General features: G+C 41.1%; 1 protein-coding gene across 1 annotated transcript in view; it reads right to left on the bottom strand.

Annotated features, from left to right (window-relative positions):
• The window catches only part of wars2 (tryptophanyl tRNA synthetase 2, mitochondrial), a 28,011-nt gene extending 9,497 nt beyond the window's left edge, over positions 1–18,514 (bottom strand). The window contains exons 1-2 of the mRNA XM_039819031.1: positions 18,398–18,514; positions 3,914–4,174 (exon numbers count right to left, since the gene is read on the bottom strand). Of these exons, the coding sequence (XP_039674965.1) occupies positions 3,914–4,174; positions 18,398–18,502 (366 nt within the window). The 5' untranslated portion in view covers positions 18,503–18,514. The remainder of the gene's footprint in view (positions 1–3,913; positions 4,175–18,397) is intronic.
• Between the last annotated feature and the right edge of the window lie 229 nt (positions 18,515–18,743).

Raw genomic sequence — 18,743 nt, 5'->3', positions numbered from 1 at the left:
ACCTGTGTTTACTGTCAGGAAAGTTAAAACTAAAAATGAGAAATGAATATGCATTTCCTGATATCAACATGGCTCCACTGTCTGTGCTGATATGTTGTTTTTTTTTGCCATTTGCGTTGGATGTTTAATTAATTATGTACATCTATGACAAATTGTATAAAAGAACGCTTTTACACTTAAGTATGACTTTGTGTGGGTATTAATGACTTCGACATGAAACAATCCTGGATTTTTAATTCACTGTGGTCACATTAGGGGTTAGTAGGGTAAGTCACTCCTGCCTATTATTTGGGGAAAGTCAGATATCAGCTAATAAACATCAGTGCACTAAAGATGGATCCATCCCTAAAGCTCAGACATCATCATCAGCTACTGTTGTTTCACAGATATGTAAATTTGTGTTTTGTTTGGGTGATGGTGATAGTTTTGTTTGTTTAATGAGTTTATAGAAAGAAAAAAAAAACCTGACCACGAACGAAGGCTCAGTCCTTGGCCGCAGGGTTTGGTTCCGACCTGCGGCCTTTTGCTACATGTCATTCCCCCCCTCTCTCTCCCATTTCATGTCTCCAGCTATTGTGGTAATAAATGCCTAAAATGCCCCAAAAATACTCCTTAAAAAAATTAAATAAACTGTTTTACATGCATACCTGCAAACTCACAAGGGCTGAAAAGGTGACACCCATCAGCCTGAACAGATACTTTTAAAGATTTAAAGATTGTTCTTTTGTTTTTTTTCACCCAAACAAATGACATTAAAGAACAGTTTGTTTATTGGCCACAGGGTCAAAATTAAATGATTTATTAAAAATGTAATAACAATAACTTATTTCACCAGTAAATTCCTGTTAAACGACAAAAACAACCACTGGATGGAAAAAGGGTATTTTACAATAACTTTGAAAGCAGCATGAGGCTGGCGAGGCGAGTTTCAAGTGAACGCAACATCTGTGTCGTTTTTCAGACAACGGCAGCTACAGACTGTTGTTGGAATCCTCTACAGTGACATACAGATAAACTTTTACACCGTTTAGCATTTAGTCATTTTAGCTGCCGTTTAACCGTGTTTACTCCAGCTGCTAGCTAACGGTAGGCTAACGTTACCTGCTGCCAAGTGTAGTGTTAACTAGCGTGACATGCGGTGATGTTTCAGTTACCTCTAATGTCCGTTTAGGAGCATCAGAGAGAAGCGCAGGCATTTAAGTGGCACCTAAATGAGGCACCGAAATCCGCGTTGCTATTCGGTCCGGTGGATAATGGTCATGTCTATGGCCGTTAAGGCACCGGTGCCGTATTAGCACCAGGTCTCGGTACCCAACCCTACTCATTAACGTTAAACCAGAAACCAATGGGTCATGTTTCATTACGTGTTCGTTTTCATTTCGCCTCATATCTTACGAAAAGATATACATTAAAAATCAGATAACAATACTAATGCAGTGGAGGAGATAGCCTTGCCAAAATCCTTCACATTGAACTAACATCGTAGGCCAACAACACAATTCGCTGACAAGCCGACTAGCCGACAAGCCGACTAGCCGACAAGCTTGCTTTAACGTTAACGTAAAACATGTTAACAACAACGTTAGAGAAAACAATTATATTGTTGGCAGATAATAGCACCTACTTCAAAACTAATGTCAGTGATTGTGATTGGCCAAATGACTCGCGTGACATATCACCAAAGATGTTTTATTGTGAAGAAGATCGTAGTAGGTTTTTGAAACTCCTGTTTAAGGAAATGTATACCCCAACATAAAAACTATTCTGATCTACACGATTCACGTGGATGACATTTTCCTATTCAAAATGGCGATTTTCGCCGAAAAGCAACTAGTTTGCAGGTATGTTGTGGTCGAATAAATGAATAATGACATGTTGTGAAGAAATGAATGAGTGAATGTTAATGTGGTGTAGCTTGGGCATTTGGCAGTGGTAAATTAACTCTAACATATCCACTTTCATGGAGGCTGTCCTGAATGCGAAAAAAAAGTGTGTGAAAGAGAGAGTGAGAGAGTGTATGTGTATGTGTGTGTGTGTGTGTGTGTGTGTGTGTGTGTGTGTGTGTGTGTGTGTGTGTGTGTGTGTGTGTGTGTGTGTGTGTAGGGGGGGCAGGAAATATCCTGCAAATTAAAGTTTATGGACACAGGCTATATTGCCTTTCCCTCTTTCTCTTGTTGCTTGAAAAGCATTCTGGACAGCGTGACGTCAACAGCAGACAGCAGGGACATAAAACAGGATTTTGGGCGAACATGTAGGGGGCCGGTATTTATTACACACTGCAGACAGACAAGAGATGGGACAGATGTCGATGTCAGCACAGAAAAGGATGGATATGGTTTGAAGTGCAATAAAACTCATGATATTTTAAAGCTTGGTAAGAACAAGGTCTCCATTCATGCTGCAAGAATGCACTGCAACAAGAGATATGCTAATGTTAGGGATCGTATGGGCATTACCCTGATGGCGATTGATCCTGCAGCCATGGCAACAACTCCTGTGAAGATGGGATTTTAGAGAACAGTAAATCCATCTTGATTCTTCAATAAAACTCAAAGGATTCTGCTGATTCATTCACTTCATTTTTGATACCACTGACTTCAGCTCGTCACCAGTTCTGTTTGCTGCTTCTTTTTTTTTTTTTTTCTCTTTTCTTCAATGAAGTTGAGTATTGAGTATTTTCTTTGGGCAGTCGTTGTATTTTTACATGTGGAGCCGGCGTGTTCAACAGCAGGGACGCCTTGCTGCCAAGTTATGTGGCATGAAGCTAAACGAGAATAAAAATAGAGCTGTGTGTGTAGTGGAAGAGTGGGGGGCGCCAGAGAAACACAGATGGACTGAACACCTTTCTCTCTCTCTCTCTCTCTCTCTCACACACACACACACACACACACACTTCAACTAGTGATTAAGAAAAGAAAACACACACTATCATGAGAAAAACAGACAGCTGTTCTTCACTGTGAATTTAAACCTGAAATCTGATGAAGTGCTGCAAATGTTAAGAATGTCATTATCCTTCTCACTTCCTTCATGTGGCCAAATCCAGACTTAATGCTGCTTTATGTTTGCGTGTGTTTTTATAGCCCCTGTGAATGTCACAGAGCGTAGAGCGGAGATAAGAATCAGGAGCGATCAAATAAGTAGTTGGCATGTCTGCAAGTAAACATTACAGCAGAGTCGACAGCAGGTAAATAAACAGTCAAAGATGGCCGACTCACCACACGACAAACTTAAAAAGAGACTAGAAGCTGCCTTTAAAAAGCACATACACAAAAATCAAGTCATCAGCACATAACACTGACATACTTGCACACAAGTCCACTGCAGCATTGATCATTGAACGTGTGAAATAAATGTGCAGACATGAGCTAAATGTGTGTGCACAAGCATGACAAGAGCGCTTGATGTATGATCACATATGAATAGCTTTTCTTCTCCTGAGAAAGACAAAGGAGTTTACATTCATAACACACTAATGAGGGCATTGTAAAGTGAGATTATTGAAACTTCCGCCTAGGGAAGATAAATAAAAGAGCCCACATTACAATATTTTGGAGGAGAAACTCTGAACTTTTCAGCCAGACATTTTAAAGAAGCAGTTATCAGATGTAACATCAACATGGTGTCTACACATGATTACACTCTTAATGTTTACAATCTCTATCATAGCACATATGCAGTAAATGGTAAAAGATTTACATTTGAAATGTACAGTAAATTAAAACATCAATGTAAAAGTATTTTGCTATATTTGGCCAATAATCTAATTGATTGGTTCCAGTGTAGGTGGAAAACACAATCTCATGTCAGGAAAAGAAATCCTGTAATGGACCCACTGGAAAATGTGAATTCCAGCTTGAAATGAAACACAGCAGACATCCATCCATCCATCCATCCTCCCTCTCCTGCCTACCTGAGACTGCTGGAAGAGTATTGCCCTCTCTGGGTTGATGCCACAGGCCAGCAGGCTGGCTGCCATGTCCAGGATGTTGCTCCTGAGTTGTGCCGGGTCCTGAGGCTGTGTGATGGAGTGCAGGTCCACTATGCTGTAGAGCACTGAAGGATACTGGTTCTGCAGGGCCACCCAGTTCTCCAGGGCACCCAGGTAGTTGCCCAGGTGGGGCACCCCGGTTGGCTGGATCCCCGAGAATACGCGCCCACATCCCGGAGGCTCCTGGAGAAGAAGGGGAACATGCTCAAGGTTATTTGCACTTTGTAAATTAAATATGTTCGGTCAAGATATTTTCATATGATTACCTTAAAGTGCTCATATTATGCTCATTTTCAAGTTCATAATTGTATTTAGAGGTTATACCAGAATAGGGTCACATGGTTTAATTTTCAAAAAACTGATTTTTGTACTGCACATTGCTGCAGCTCCTCTTTTCACCCTGTGTGTTGAGCTCTTCGTTTTAGCTACCGAGTGAGGCATCTCACTTCTGTTCCATCTTTGTTGGGAGTCGCACATGCGCAGTACCTAGGTAAGGACTACTAGCCAGTCAGAAGCAAAGGGAAAGGAAAAAAGCCAAAAAGCATAATATGAGCACTTTAAACAAACAACCTAATTCAAGATGTTCATAGCCTGTATCTAAGTACCTATGGTATCTGTCTCAAAATGATTAGTTGATTAAAACTGATCACAAGAGAAAAGACACAATAATGAACAGAAGAAAAACTAAAGAGAAACTAGTGTTCGGAGAGAGGGTGAAGGTGAAAAAGTGAGAAAGCCTGCAGAGACTGAAGTGTCAGTGTTAAAGTATTGGCAGGTTGGAGGCCAGCAGTGGTCATGCTTGTATTACTGAGATGCTAACTCCATGGCTAGCACCTCTGTTCTCTCCCAAACACATCCAGCACAAAGAATGCATCACCTCACTGGCCAACAATAATATTAACATCCGTCCAGCCAACTTCAAGGCCTCTGTTACCACAACGGGGAAAGACACTGGAAGAGGATGGGGTGGGGGAGGCAGAACCACGGAAAGACCATATAACATGCAGCACACCATATCAACAACATTATAACCTTATTTTGCTGGAACTGGAGCTAGAATAGCAGCGGGCTCTTCACCCCCCTCTGAAAGAAGGAGGGAGATCACTCGTTGTGTTTGTATCCTTGGGCAAACATTGTGTTTCTCTTTCTGCAGAGTCGGGTTGGGCCAGACCACCTCATTTCTTCTGGCATCAGACCACTCCACTGAATCTTGGCTTTCAATTGGCCCTGCTGGAAGAGAGTCTTAACCACTGCTTGTGGCACCGAGCACCACATTATAAAATTACAGGGCAAGCACAGCAGCACCTGTCATGAGACGTGAAACCGCAATGGCATCCAAAATCTAGGGGATACTTCACCAAAGCCGTTACACAGTAGATTAGGGCTTTGACGGAGCAGAAACACACAAAGACGCAGACTGGGACTTGGTGTTTTTGTTGGGGAGTTAGTAGGACAAAGTGTTTGGTGCCTGGGTGACGCACATTTGCCTGCCCACCATGGAGGCCGGGGTTCAGTTCCCGGCAGAGGTGCAGTGCTGTGGCTTTGGCCGGGTCTGATAAGGTGGTGAGGGATCATGTCCTTGTTGGGCTGGGGAGGTGGAATATGTGGTAGAGATAACATGAACCCCCACGTGAAAAAGGGTTAGAATTACACGAGGTTTAAAAACGATCCAGGTTAACAGACTGGGGGGGAAAAAGGGGATTGAATACTCAGGGCCCTCATGCGAGGAGGGTCCAAAAAGATGCTAGAATGAATAGCTGTGGATGCGGGGAGGGGCCCATAGAAAATGCTTTTCTACAGGGCCCAGAATTTTGTGCTATGCCCCTGGGTCCAACAATGCCCCTGTATGTATTAAGAACGAAGGGGCTGTGTTGTTGTAGGTGTGTCGCTACAGGTTATCAGATGCCAAATAATATTACGATTTTACAACTCCGGAAAATGATAATAGCAGCAGTCATTTAACCGTCCATCTCTAAAATTGTAAGGTCAAGCAGTATTACACTGTTCATGCTAACAAGAATCTACAGCCATGCTAGTTTCTCCGTGAGACTGTTCTTAGGCACGGCTGTGCTCTGAGCTAAATGCTAACATTGGCATGCTAACATGCTCACAGTGACAATACTAACATGCTAATGTTTAGCAAGTACAATGTTTGCTATGTTTAGTTTAGCATGCTAAAATTTGCTAATAAGCATAGCTGAGGCTGATGAGAACACCATTAGTTCTGCAAGTATTTTATCATAAACCAAAGTACATGACCTGATGATGGCATGGTACATGAAATGTCAGGTGATAACCAATGTAATGATTATTACAAATCATCCTGAGGGGGACATGAATGTTTGTACCAAATTTCAAGGCAATCCATCCTAAAGTTATTTGGATTACAACTCAAGGTTTATTTTGTAACTATTGTTCAATCAAAGAAAATGACCCACAATTCTGACGGGGTTAAGTTTGTTTCAGCTTGACGCAAGATGCGTTGATGGGTTGTAAACAGCAACAGCTGTATAGAGGAGCTCCGTTTTGAAACGCTCCCCCACAAAACCCATGGGATCTCGGTGTTATCACCTCAAATCTGACTGGCAATCATATGTTTCCCGGCTGCACCCTTCAAGGTTATCATAACTAATCATTAAAACCTGAAGCTTTCAGAGGATATCCTCTTCAGTCGCTGCTGAGAAATTGCTTATCTTGACAGCTAGCTAAGCTACATCACATTCAATCTGACTGAGGGACAGGCTCAGCACAGCCTCTGAGATCAGATAACAGCTGCTCTCTCACCAGCGTGGCCCAGAGCTTCTCCATCTCTCAGGCCTGAGGGATCAAATAACAACTGTTCTGAGGCCAGTGTGTTCCAAAAAGTCTCTATGTACTGGCCTGAGGGAGCTGGTTGCTGCACGGCAAGAGAGAGGCAGGAAGGAACTGGGTGCTTATGTCATTACCGACGGGGTAATTGCACTGGAGTGCCATTGATGCTGAGAGCCTCTTAAGAGGTGTCAGGATTGATTTGGGTGCGGACGGGGCCCAGAGTCTGGCTCATGTGTGTTCTCACCTCGAGCTGACATGCCAAACGCATGTTCCCCCTCTGCTACGCCCCCAGGGGAGGCCATTAGCCATGCAGACATGGTAATGGTGTCATTTGAGCCAATCGAGTGTCAAATGAGAGTCAACGCAACGGCTAACTAGCCACTGGGCAATCGCTCCATCACGCATAACGCTACTTCGACAGACACCTCCGTGTTACTGTTGGTCAGAGGAACGTGTCTTTAAACATGTGCCTCTATAGTCGTTGGAAGCTAAAGTAGGTTACATAAGGAAGTAAATCAACTACTACATGATGACAGAAGAGACAGCAAATGTTGTAGAGCAATTCATGTTTGTCATGAATACTGCACTGCAAAGCCAGGAGTAATAAAATATTATCATCTTGCATACTTTGGCCATGGGCCATATTAAACCTGTGCAAGTGAATTCATTTCAACATGCAGATACTTTAGTGTTTTACTTGGTATGTTGGAGGTTTGGCTTCAAGCAGAACAATTTGTAACCAGATTTAAACATCTTGATGAGGTCCTGAAATAGAGCTGGGCAATACATCGATATTATATCGATATCGAGATATGAGACTAGATACCGTCTTAGATTTTGGATATCTTAATATCATGATATGACATAAGTGTTGTCAACACTACAATATCGTTGCGGTATCGATATCGAGGTATTTGGTCAAAAATATGGTGATATTTGATTTTCTCCATATCGCCTAGCCCTATCCTGAAACCATCACAAAATAAGAGGTTAAAATTTGGCATGCAAAAAAGAACACTTGAAATTAATAGCGGTTTTATTTATTATATATTTGTATTGTTCAAAATGTTAGACTAACTGCATTGTGTTTAAAATGCCATTTGAACAAAGTTGAGTTGAGGGCAGAGAACTGTTGACATTGTTCTCTGTGGGTTGAAGTATTCCAAGCATGTTGCTCTTTTGGCCACACCCCTCTAAGTGATGTCAGAGCATGTGTTTTGCCTTTGACGGCTGATGATGAACACCTGTAGAGGTGCAACACACTTGAACTTGTCGGTCCAGTACAGAAGCAGTTTTCCATCCCGTTATTCCATCTTGAATTAACCTTAATACAAAAAGAATAAGAGTCTATAGCCTTGCTAGCACTTCTGTGAGGCTGTATTTAGACACAATGGGGCTTTGAGCTACATGCTAACATGCGGATGCAAATTAAAATGTTGACCAGATGATGGCTCTAGATGAAAAGTTTACCAACGTTGTTACAGTTCATCCTGAGGGGGGCATGAATGACTGTACCAAATTCCATGGCAATCCAATCCAATAGTAACCTGTGGAATCACAAAAAAAAAGTCGATCCACAAATGTTAACCTCCCAGTGTTACCAGAGGAAGCATCAGGGGTTGAACAAAGTCATCAGGATTCATCATCTGTGAAACATGAACATCTGTACAAACTGTCACAGCAGCCCATCCAATAGTAGTAAGTAAATTTCAGTCTGGAACAAACTGGTGGACCAACTAGCTGACAGAATGGTATTGCCATCCCTAGAGCCAGGCAGATAGCGAGGCCAGAAAAAGTAAGTTTTTTCTGAACTGAAGAAAAGTTTTTGAGGCAAAAAACTTTAGCAACAGCAGGTAGGACTCAATCCGCAGCGGCAAACAAAATACTATCCCTTTTATTGGACAAAATGTCAGTGAAATAAAAGAGTAAAGCCCTGGTAAGCAGCTACATCTGCCTTCCCCTATTGTCTTCTTCACTTTTCTCTCCATCTCTTTTAATGACACATAGTTGTGGGAAATGCTGGTTGTTCTTTCGTCATATTTAACTCTGACAGGCACGACGCTGTTGTATTACATCGTCGCAAAGGTGACGAAAGCTTTCTTTATCCACGTCTGCCATATGCTAAATGCATTACGCACCATGTGTGCGTGACATTAACGCCAACAGCTAGAAGGTTACATACACTAAAAGGCCATGTTTTCACACTTGCAGCACCTTTCCGGGAATATGAGTTCATTTGTCTGTGTGTGTACATGTGTGGTAATCTCCACAGGGACAGAGGTCGTTTGCAAACATAGACGTATGTCCGCACGTGTCGTAGTCTTTTGCCTACATCAACATCAGTTAAGCTGTGAAGGTGTCTGTCTATGTGAATTTGACAGCTCACATCAAAGATCAACACTGGTGGAAAGAAAAAAAGCCCATCAAACGAGCAGTAACAACACCAGATCCTTCGCACAAGCTGCATTGTTAAAACGGAAAACAATATTCAGCTGGTTCACTTAATTTAAGAACAAATCTTTTGAAGTTAACACTGACTTTCCAACAAATCCAGAGGAAATCTAGTTCCAGGATTCCATGAAAACAATATTTCCATTTTCTCTCCAAAGTCTTCCAGAGACCTGGAACCACTTCATTGTGGGAACTGAATGAAAAATGTTGGATTTATCATTTTAGTGGGCGCAAGATCCTTACAAAAGAATGTATAATAATGACAAAAATGACTGGGATATGCATAAAACATAGAGTTTGGTCTTGAATCATACAAATTCTTTTTGCCAGATTCATAAAAGCTGTGCATTCAGACGGTTTACAACTCCCACAGCTAAACTGGGCAGATATTTCACTAATCTTGTAAGCTGAATTAACTCACACTGTGTTTTAGTCAGACAGCCTAAATAACTTACATTGCATATTAGATTCATAATATTTTTCTATTTCCAACTGACAATATCACACTTGGTTTGCCCAAGAAAACTGTGCGTACACTAGGGGTTGCACAGACTAGTTTCGAGATTGACGTCGACTAGTCGCTGATCACATAGTTTTGTCACCAACAACATAGTGAAAAAACCTGAAAAATCTGAAGTCATGCAACTCCTAGTGTAGGACTACACCTGGTCTCAAGTATCCACAAGGTGCACACATTCTAACTGCATGCTCTTCTTTTATACATTATGTCCTGCAGGGTTTTAGTCAAACAATCCTTTTATATATACACAGTATATATCTGGCCCCTAAACTGTAACTCATGTCCTGTCTGAATATCATGCTCAAATGCTGTTGTTTTTCTTTGTTTCCTCCATTTAGTAGTTGATTTTTGTTTCTGCTTATTGGAGCCCAATCTTTAAGTTGGTGTCACTATAAGAAATGGTTGCATTAAATTGCTAAAGCATGCTATCTTAGAGCAAAATGTTAAAAACAGACCTTAGATATACACATTTTACTACTACTGTACACCATAGTATTATATTGTATTCCTATATTATAACTGCTGCACTATTTTATCTTAGAATCCAATTTAACTTATGTGATTTTATTTTTTATACATAATTGTATGCACATTGTTGGAGGGAGCCTGTGAACTAAGAATTTCATTGCCAACGACTGCTTCACTGTAATGGTTGTGCATATGACAATGAAGAACTTAAACTTAGGATTCGCCATTGTCCAGGACTACAGTCTCGCTACGCTCAATGTTATTAATCACAGCCTCGGATTTGGTCCAGCTAGAACTTGCAAAACAGTGGATTTCTCTTCTCAGATCTGTTCTGGGCTGCTTTTCATGGCTCATACATCATATCAGAGCCTGGGAGTCCTGGAGTGGCCCACTGACATCTCTCTCACCAAAGGGCTGATGAGCGGGGCCGACAGCCACCACCATTTTACCGCGCCAATTTCAACACATCTCAAAAACCACCTCTGGGGGCATTGCTGCTTGCCCCGCTGTGAGTTACCATCAGCTCTTTGTGGGCCGGGGAAGCGCTCCAGAAACGGCCGTGGCTGCACCAAGATGGGACGAAAGATGGAGGATTTTCACGGCTCTCCCGCTGGGCGTCCGACACACAGGATCCAGTGTTCTTCTTCTGTCCTGGGCGCCCCAAGCACCCCATTAACACCGGCACCATGCTGAAATGCACCTTGACACACCTCCGCCCACTCCGCTGTATCTTTCTTCATTTCTGTCTTTCTGTCACTTTGGGACCTGTTAACGCTGGCGACCAACAGAGCTGCACTTCAGTGAGGTATCAAATAGGAAATGGGGTTTAGTGTATTACCCCCCTTTATCCCTTAAAGCATATGTGTCTGAGTGTGTTTCTGTGTGTGTGTGTGTGTGTGTGTTTAGCCAAAGGGGGTACACACCACAGTTTGAAACAAAGTGCATATGACCACAGAGAAAACATGCACACGCACTGTATATAAAACACAAAGAGGCAACAAAATGAAGAAAACATGGAGTGGTGGATAAAGCAGGAGAAGGAAAAAAGAAGTGATGGAGGAGGCAATGTGAAAAATAAATAAGAATAAAAGTGTGACTATAGCCCAGTCAAGACTTTTTTTTCTCTTTTTTCCCTCCTAGTGAGTGTGTTGGAGGGGAAGCAGAGGGGAAGGCCCATAAGGAGCGTTTGATTAAATCTGCGGTTGACGTGTGGGACAGGTGAGATTGATGAGGTTCCTCTGAGTTTCACACTGTGCGGAGAGCGGGGGTACAGGAACAGAATGCTGCAGTGTGGCGGGCCAGGGCTCGGGGCCCGCTCGCGCCGTGGGGTCCCTCGGCTGATTAATGGGACTGGAGGCCCTTCAAAAACAGCACTTCCCGCAGACAGGGCCCGACGGTGCTCCAAAAATAACCAGGCAGGGGAGGCAGCCCCAGCCTCCAGCCCTAACAGGCTGCAGCTTCTGAAGGAACCAGACTTCAATACGGCCGGGGGGGAGATAACCAAGAGGGGCAGTGCCTACTCAAGACAGGAAGCTTTAATGACTCTTCTAGTTTATGGGAAGTGACAAACAGCGACAACTGATATTGTATTAACTATGGTGTCATATTACATGCTGATGCACATGCAAAAAGGGTACAAATGTGCAAGACGTTAAACTCAAAGAACTACAAAGAACTACAAACTTTACACAATGTGACACTAAAGGACCATAATAAAAAAGCTTACTAAAACTGATTTACTTCAAGGACTTAACAGTATGTTTTTTTGTCATCCGTTTTGACAATCACAAGGTGAACACTAAAATTAAAGCGTAGACTTTAACAAGTAAACTACGAGAAATGTTATGTATCTGGCTGGACCGCATGATGCTGCATTTAGTTGTGGCAAAATTTGAGCGAGATCACAGTTTTTGCAGATGACCATGTGTTTTCTTTGTCAAATCCCTGTATGCTGGGTACACTGGGTACCAGCTTTGCCAACAAAGTTACAAATCAGGCCTGATAAACAGCTGTATTATTTACAGCAGTTGTATTACCTTTCTCCCAAAAGAACTAATCAGTTAATAAAACAAGTATCACTGACTGAAACTGTATTGTACGTTCAATCAAAGCAGTTTGCCTGAAATATGCCCATGATCACATGTAAAGCAGCTGTGTGCAGCTGGAAAAGCCAAGCTTAATTTATAGGTTACTTTTTTTCACCGTTGGATAAACACATTCATGTCAGAGCTACTTGTTTCCTTCCAAATCGTTTCATTAAACCACTTCCTCCTTCTTCTGTGTTGACAATGGACATGTTTAATTTTATTTCGCTTGCAGAAAACAAATGACTGACAGGAGAGCTAATAATACCCCCCCAAAAAAACACATAAAAGTCACAACGCAGCAAAAAATAAACGGCACACACTTCATAAATGTATCAATATGTAATTATGGTAACACTCGTGGCAAACCTCCACCGGCAGCTCCTCTCTGAAGAGTCCAGTCATTTCCTCCTGCAAAGGCAGCCTCGGTTGACTTGAGAGCAGCTCAAAGGCACGACACCAGATACGTGGTACGTTTTAATTAAAGGTGTCAGACGCACAGCAAAAATGCGCTGGATCAGGCGAGGACTATAACACAGGAAAACTAGTAAGATTCCCCAGTCACCACTGTGGGCGAACAGCTACAGACTGGTTCTGTAATTCAACTTAGCTAGATATTAATTTAAAAAAAGGAATATGTTGACATATGGGATAGTTTCAAGAAATGGGTAACGTGCAGAGCGTCTGAGTGAGCACCCTGACTGGAGAATGACTACGACAGACCTAATTACACAGAGGAGACTGCTGAGAATTAGTGGGCTATTCTGACAGTTGAAAATAAATAGGGCAGTTAATGAACATCCTCAAAGGGGAGGCCATGTTTCCTCGCTCTCGACGGCCTCTCCCATGTGGTGCGGGAGCAGCTCTAATGGTTTTAGCTGACACCCGAGTAAGTGAATTTGGAGCCGAGGAGAACAGAGAGGCAAATTAGAAGTCACTTCCTCTTTCCTAGAGCCCCGGGCTGACATGACTGATATCAGTCAATAAATGGACCACAGGCGAGGGCCGACTGGATGGGGAGCCCTATACTTCCAGCTGACGCGAGGCTGGAGGTTAGTGTGAGGCGGTAGGGTTGTAGAGAGTACACACCTTTCAATTCTAAGCAAACAACACAACAGCTAAACTTAGGCTGAATTAATTTATGCAGTGCCTCAAACACTAAAACACACAAAACAGAAATACATCTCTTGCGATTGCAGAGAAACAGACATCTATTCATTTGTCCTTACTATGTCCAACTTCAGTTCATTTAAGACGACAAACATTCAAAACCACTTCAGGCCCTGATTAGAGTTAACTGAATTTAGAAAAACATGACTTTCCCATGATTTGTAATACATCAAGAGGTAGGTATGTATGTATGTATGTATGTATGTATGTATGTATGTATGTATATATATATATATATATATATATAAACATTATATATATAAACAAGGAATATGTTCTTTAGCAGCTTATAAATTAGGTATTTGGAGACATTGCTTTTGGCTCAGGTACCTTGCTATGGGTATTATTTTAGGCACTTCATAAACTTAAATGAGTAACCCAGCCAATAAGCATTTCTCTTCCCTGCCTTGGTCTGAAAAAAATACATGCATTTTAATCTGCAGTGAAAACAAGGTTGTGTCCCCCAGAACACACTGACAATACCGTCAAATTACTACAGGTTTTCTCACTGATATTTGCTATAAGGAGCAGACAAATTTTAACTACAAGTGACAAGATTTAAAGAAGCAAACACACACAGCTGTCTCACAAACATTTCTCTCAAAATTCAAAGCATCTGACGAAGGTTGCACTTCATCTTTGTGTCAGTCCGTTGAGGTTCAGTGACTTTTTAAACACATTTTCCAGTGCAGAAAAACCAAAAAAAAAAAAAAGAGTCTTGTTTGACGCACATCACACCTCAGGACATTGTGAGCGCGCTGGTGTTTTGCACTCAGCGGTCCACATTTGGAGAAAATTAAAACAAATGAAAACCAACACTTCATTTCTGATGTTATTGCTGGTAATGAAGCACTGCTGTGATGCTTTTCGAGTCCCCGCTACTTCCACCCCCTTCCTCCCCTCTCGTCGCACACCTCTCCGGCCTCTCCGGAGACTCTGCCTTAACAAAATACAGACGGGACGGCGGTGAACGTGCATACTGTATTACAGCTCATACATCAACCAGGAACAGGGCTTTCGGTAGATGGTTGAGCTTTTTAACTGCACCGTAATGCACGAACAGCTCAATAATTAGCATCGCTGTTGTACTGAAACACACTGGTTATTCTTACACATACCAGGGGACTCGTTGTTTGCCTTAACACCCCATTTGCTTCTCATAGGCAGCCGTGCAATGATAGGAAACTCTAAGCTGAGTTATAGGCCTGTTTAAAAAAGTAAAAAGGTACACTCAAGGAGTGCTACTGAGGATATGATGTCACATGTCTAGGAAAGGAAACTGCACCGTATAAACTCAGGATGGACAAGGGAAAAAGTTCTAGTCACAAATGAAAGCTGCTACAGTCAAGAATGAACCATTAATGATGTGATGTGTCATTCAGAGCTGAGAAGGAAAGGCCCAAAACAGAATAATCCCCCCAAAAAGTGTGATTTAAATGTATGCAGGAACCATAAAGCCATAAAAAAAAAAATCCTTGATAACAAATAACACAATTACGTGGTTTTGTAAAACCTCAGTCAAAATGAATCAATGCATCATACATCACATTTAATTTGTGAGATAACATAATTTTGACCACATTTTGCTTCAACTTGTTTAGTTCAATTACTTCATCTTACAATTTTGTCCATTTCCCAGAATGCCCTTCCCCCAGGGATTGGGGCGTAACCATGTTTGCTTTCATCTGTACTCTAGGAAGGAAAAAAAAAAAATTCACTCTTTGATTCTGAGCAACTGACACTGAAGCTGACAGATACTGTTTAAAGTCTCTGAAAACACGTTGTGCTTTCCAACTAAATGCAGCTGCTTTAAATACCAAAACGTCCTGCTACAATTCAGCCAGTGTTCTCTACATATGTAACAGCCACAGTTTGAAGAGACTGTTACACATAGACTGTTTACACCCTACATTTTTCCAAGAAGTGCTGCACTTTGGCTCCCTGTCCTGCAGTAATGAAAGATTTAATTTTGCACTGAGCTGCTGCTGCTGCTGCTGCTGTTGTTGTTTGACTCTACAGAATAAAAAGCACAACAGGTGAACAGTGCTCACGTCCAAGCCCAGCTGGGTACAGGTGCAGGACGAAAACTAGCCAGAAAAGGAAAAGGAGAGGCTGTCAGCACACTGACACCTCCAAGCTCTAAGTCTTTAAGAGTGCAGAGTTTTAACTTGGAAGGTCTTCCTCTCGGACTCCACAGAATGGCCATAACCATAACACACTCAGTAGGTTTTCTGGTTACAAAACTATCCAGAAATTATTAAACTCATCAGCAGAAGTTAGCCAATCACGGATGGACTTTTTGTCAGCCAGTTGAGATTGGTAATCACTCAATGCACCAATATTGACACCTGCAAGTCCAGTCACACAAAAGAACCTGATATTCCTGCATTCAGGATTATGCAAACACCATAAACATAAGTGCAAATAAACAGGCATTATTTTAAATGTTTTGATACTGGTGCCAATGGGAGTGTTGGTAATGATACCAAACAATACTTTTATAATATTTTAGTTTGAGGAATGTAAAATAACGCTACAAAATATGCCAAACTTCCCAGTGCATTAGTCAGCAATTATCTGATCAAAGAAAAAATAAACAAATATGACACTTGATAGCTTTCACTAAGTGATGGCATGGGCGCACATTTTAATAGTAGTGTTTTTGTCAATGGAATCTGGTGGCTTTGAGGAGAGCATAAATAAAGGCTTCAGTTCCCCCCGCGTAAACTTAAACAGGGCTGTGCGATTGCAAGGTAAAGTTCCAATCAATTTCATTTTATTGATAGTGTCAAATCATAACAGAGGTTATCTCAGGAAACCTAAAAAGTAGGTCTAGACGACACTATAATTAACAGAGACCCAACAAGCAAGCATTTGGTGCGAAAAGCCATGAAAATATTCTATAGCGTATATATTGATTTTTTTAGGTGGCTAAAATGTTTAGCTGCTGCACTCGTCCACAGCAGTATATTGCTTAGCTTCCGTGACTGTCCTCCTGTCTGCTTCTCCAAACTGGGGGTGTGCCGCCCGCCATCTACTGTAGGTAATACACTGACTATGGAGAAGTACCTCATACAACCACACTACTTCAAAAACTCCGAACTATTCCTTTTAAAGCTATAGTGCATAGTTTCTGTCTTTCTAATTCTAAGTAATGACAACAAAACTGTTGGCGCCGTCCACATGATACAAGCCTTCCGTGATTGCGCACAGCCCACACCTTACCCCCACCACGTCGCAGTTGTTTAGCAAAGGAGGACATGGAGGATTAAAAAAAACATGATGGACTCTTCAGAAGAGATCATTATCTTCAATCAAGTTTCTGCGCGGGAAAGTCACCGGACGACACAATCTTCTGAACACAGCCATACTGAGAAATACAGAGAGAGTTGTGTTGAGCTGAGAATCTTAATTAGCTTTGTAGCAACTCATTTTGCAACGGCTTGAATTTAACGGACGTTCATTAATATCAAAAAGTTACGCACTGAAGCTTTAATGTGTACCGGTATGTTGCATTTTACTGCTGTAGATGTTTATGGTTGTGCTCATTTTAACTCCTTTATACTGTTGGGCAGTTTAATCTACAGAAATGCATCATATTCTAGGAGATCATCATGTTTGTAGCGTCGCTGTCCTGTGAGAACCACGTATCTCTAATGAACCTGTCCTGTTGTCAGGAAAAACAGCCCTGTTTTCAGCTTTGTGACGATGCATTTTCCAGCTGATCCAAGAGGCTTTTTAAAAACTTGATTTAACTTAAGAAGCAGGAGAATTTTCTCAACACATTAAGGAACACTTCATCCTTCAGTGTATCGCAAACATTCAAGATCAACACATCTGGAGGTACATGTTTTTTTTTTTACTGGACAGGAAGGGGATGAAAAACTAATTAACTAAAGCTGAGACAAATGTAGGGGAGTAAGAAAATACATGTCCCTCTGAGATGTTACATAAAATGGAAATACTCAAGTTAAGTAGCCTACAAGTTACTTGAATTTAGGGCTGTGCTCGATTGAAGAAATTCTTAGTCGACCAACTCTCATTCAAGACAGATCTGTAAATCTGAGTTTCTCCGCAAAGAGTCATGCAAAAGAACCACTTTAATTATTGTGTTTACCAGAGATGTGCTCGTACGTTTCTTGGAAATAAGTCATTCAGCATGAAAAAAACATAAAACATGACTAATCAACTAAAGAAATCTAAGTTGACCAAGACCAAAACGACCGATTACTCAACTAATCGACTAAGAGGGAGCAGCCCTACTTGAATTGTAGTTACATTCTGCTTCTGACGACAGGTTATAACTGTATCATTTGAATATACAATTGACAATTCACATATTTAGAAACATCAGAGCCAAAGATAAGCTTCTCAGTCCTCTTGTTGCTTTGCGACTGTGTATATTATATATATATATATACACACACACATATACATATACATATATACATATACATATATATATATATATATATATATATATATATATATATATATACACACACACACACACACATATATATATATATATATATATATATATATATATATATATATATATATATATATATATATTTTAATAGCTGACATATGCTGAGTTACAAACAGCCTTAGTCACAAACTTTATTACTGATTCAAATAGTGTGTTCTCCACTCGGTTTAAATCAGCAAACACCAACAGAAGGAGTTTGAATCATAATCAGGTAATAACTGTTCTTTATTAATATTAATCCTTAACATAAAAAGACTGAATTGAACTTGTTTCAGTGAGTGAACAGAGGACACACAGTGAGTAAACACTCAAACCCGGTAACGTTCCAGTCCTCGTGTCAATGTAACGTTACAGTCACGAGCTGCAGCTGAGACACAGCATGTCTCTGTTAACGACATATGTTCACCTACCTTGTTTCCCTCACAAGCTCCGGAGCAGAGTAATCTTTTAGGAGAATTCATCTTGTGAATGAATCTGAAGAGGTGTTTGAAGTTAGTCCGCACGGGAAGCGCCATCTTGGATTGTGACCTCACACTACGGTGGCTTTGAAAGGAAAAAAAGGGAGAGATGCGATTCAGCCGTTTAATTAAAATGTTATTATATAAATGTTATTTATCTTAATTAGGCTTACATGTCATTAACTGCAAACAACAAAGGTAAGGTTATAACAGGGGTCATGTTAAGGAGACCCAACATGTTCATTATTATATACATAAATAAGACTAAATAAAGAAATGAATAATCATGTGAATAAAT

The sequence above is a fragment of the Perca fluviatilis genome, chromosome 12 (genome assembly GCF_010015445.1).
Source record: "Perca fluviatilis chromosome 12, GENO_Pfluv_1.0, whole genome shotgun sequence".
Taxonomy (NCBI): domain Eukaryota; kingdom Metazoa; phylum Chordata; class Actinopteri; order Perciformes; family Percidae; genus Perca; species Perca fluviatilis.
Note: the sequence above shows the minus strand (reverse complement) of the source record. Positions and strands in the feature narration are given on the sequence as shown.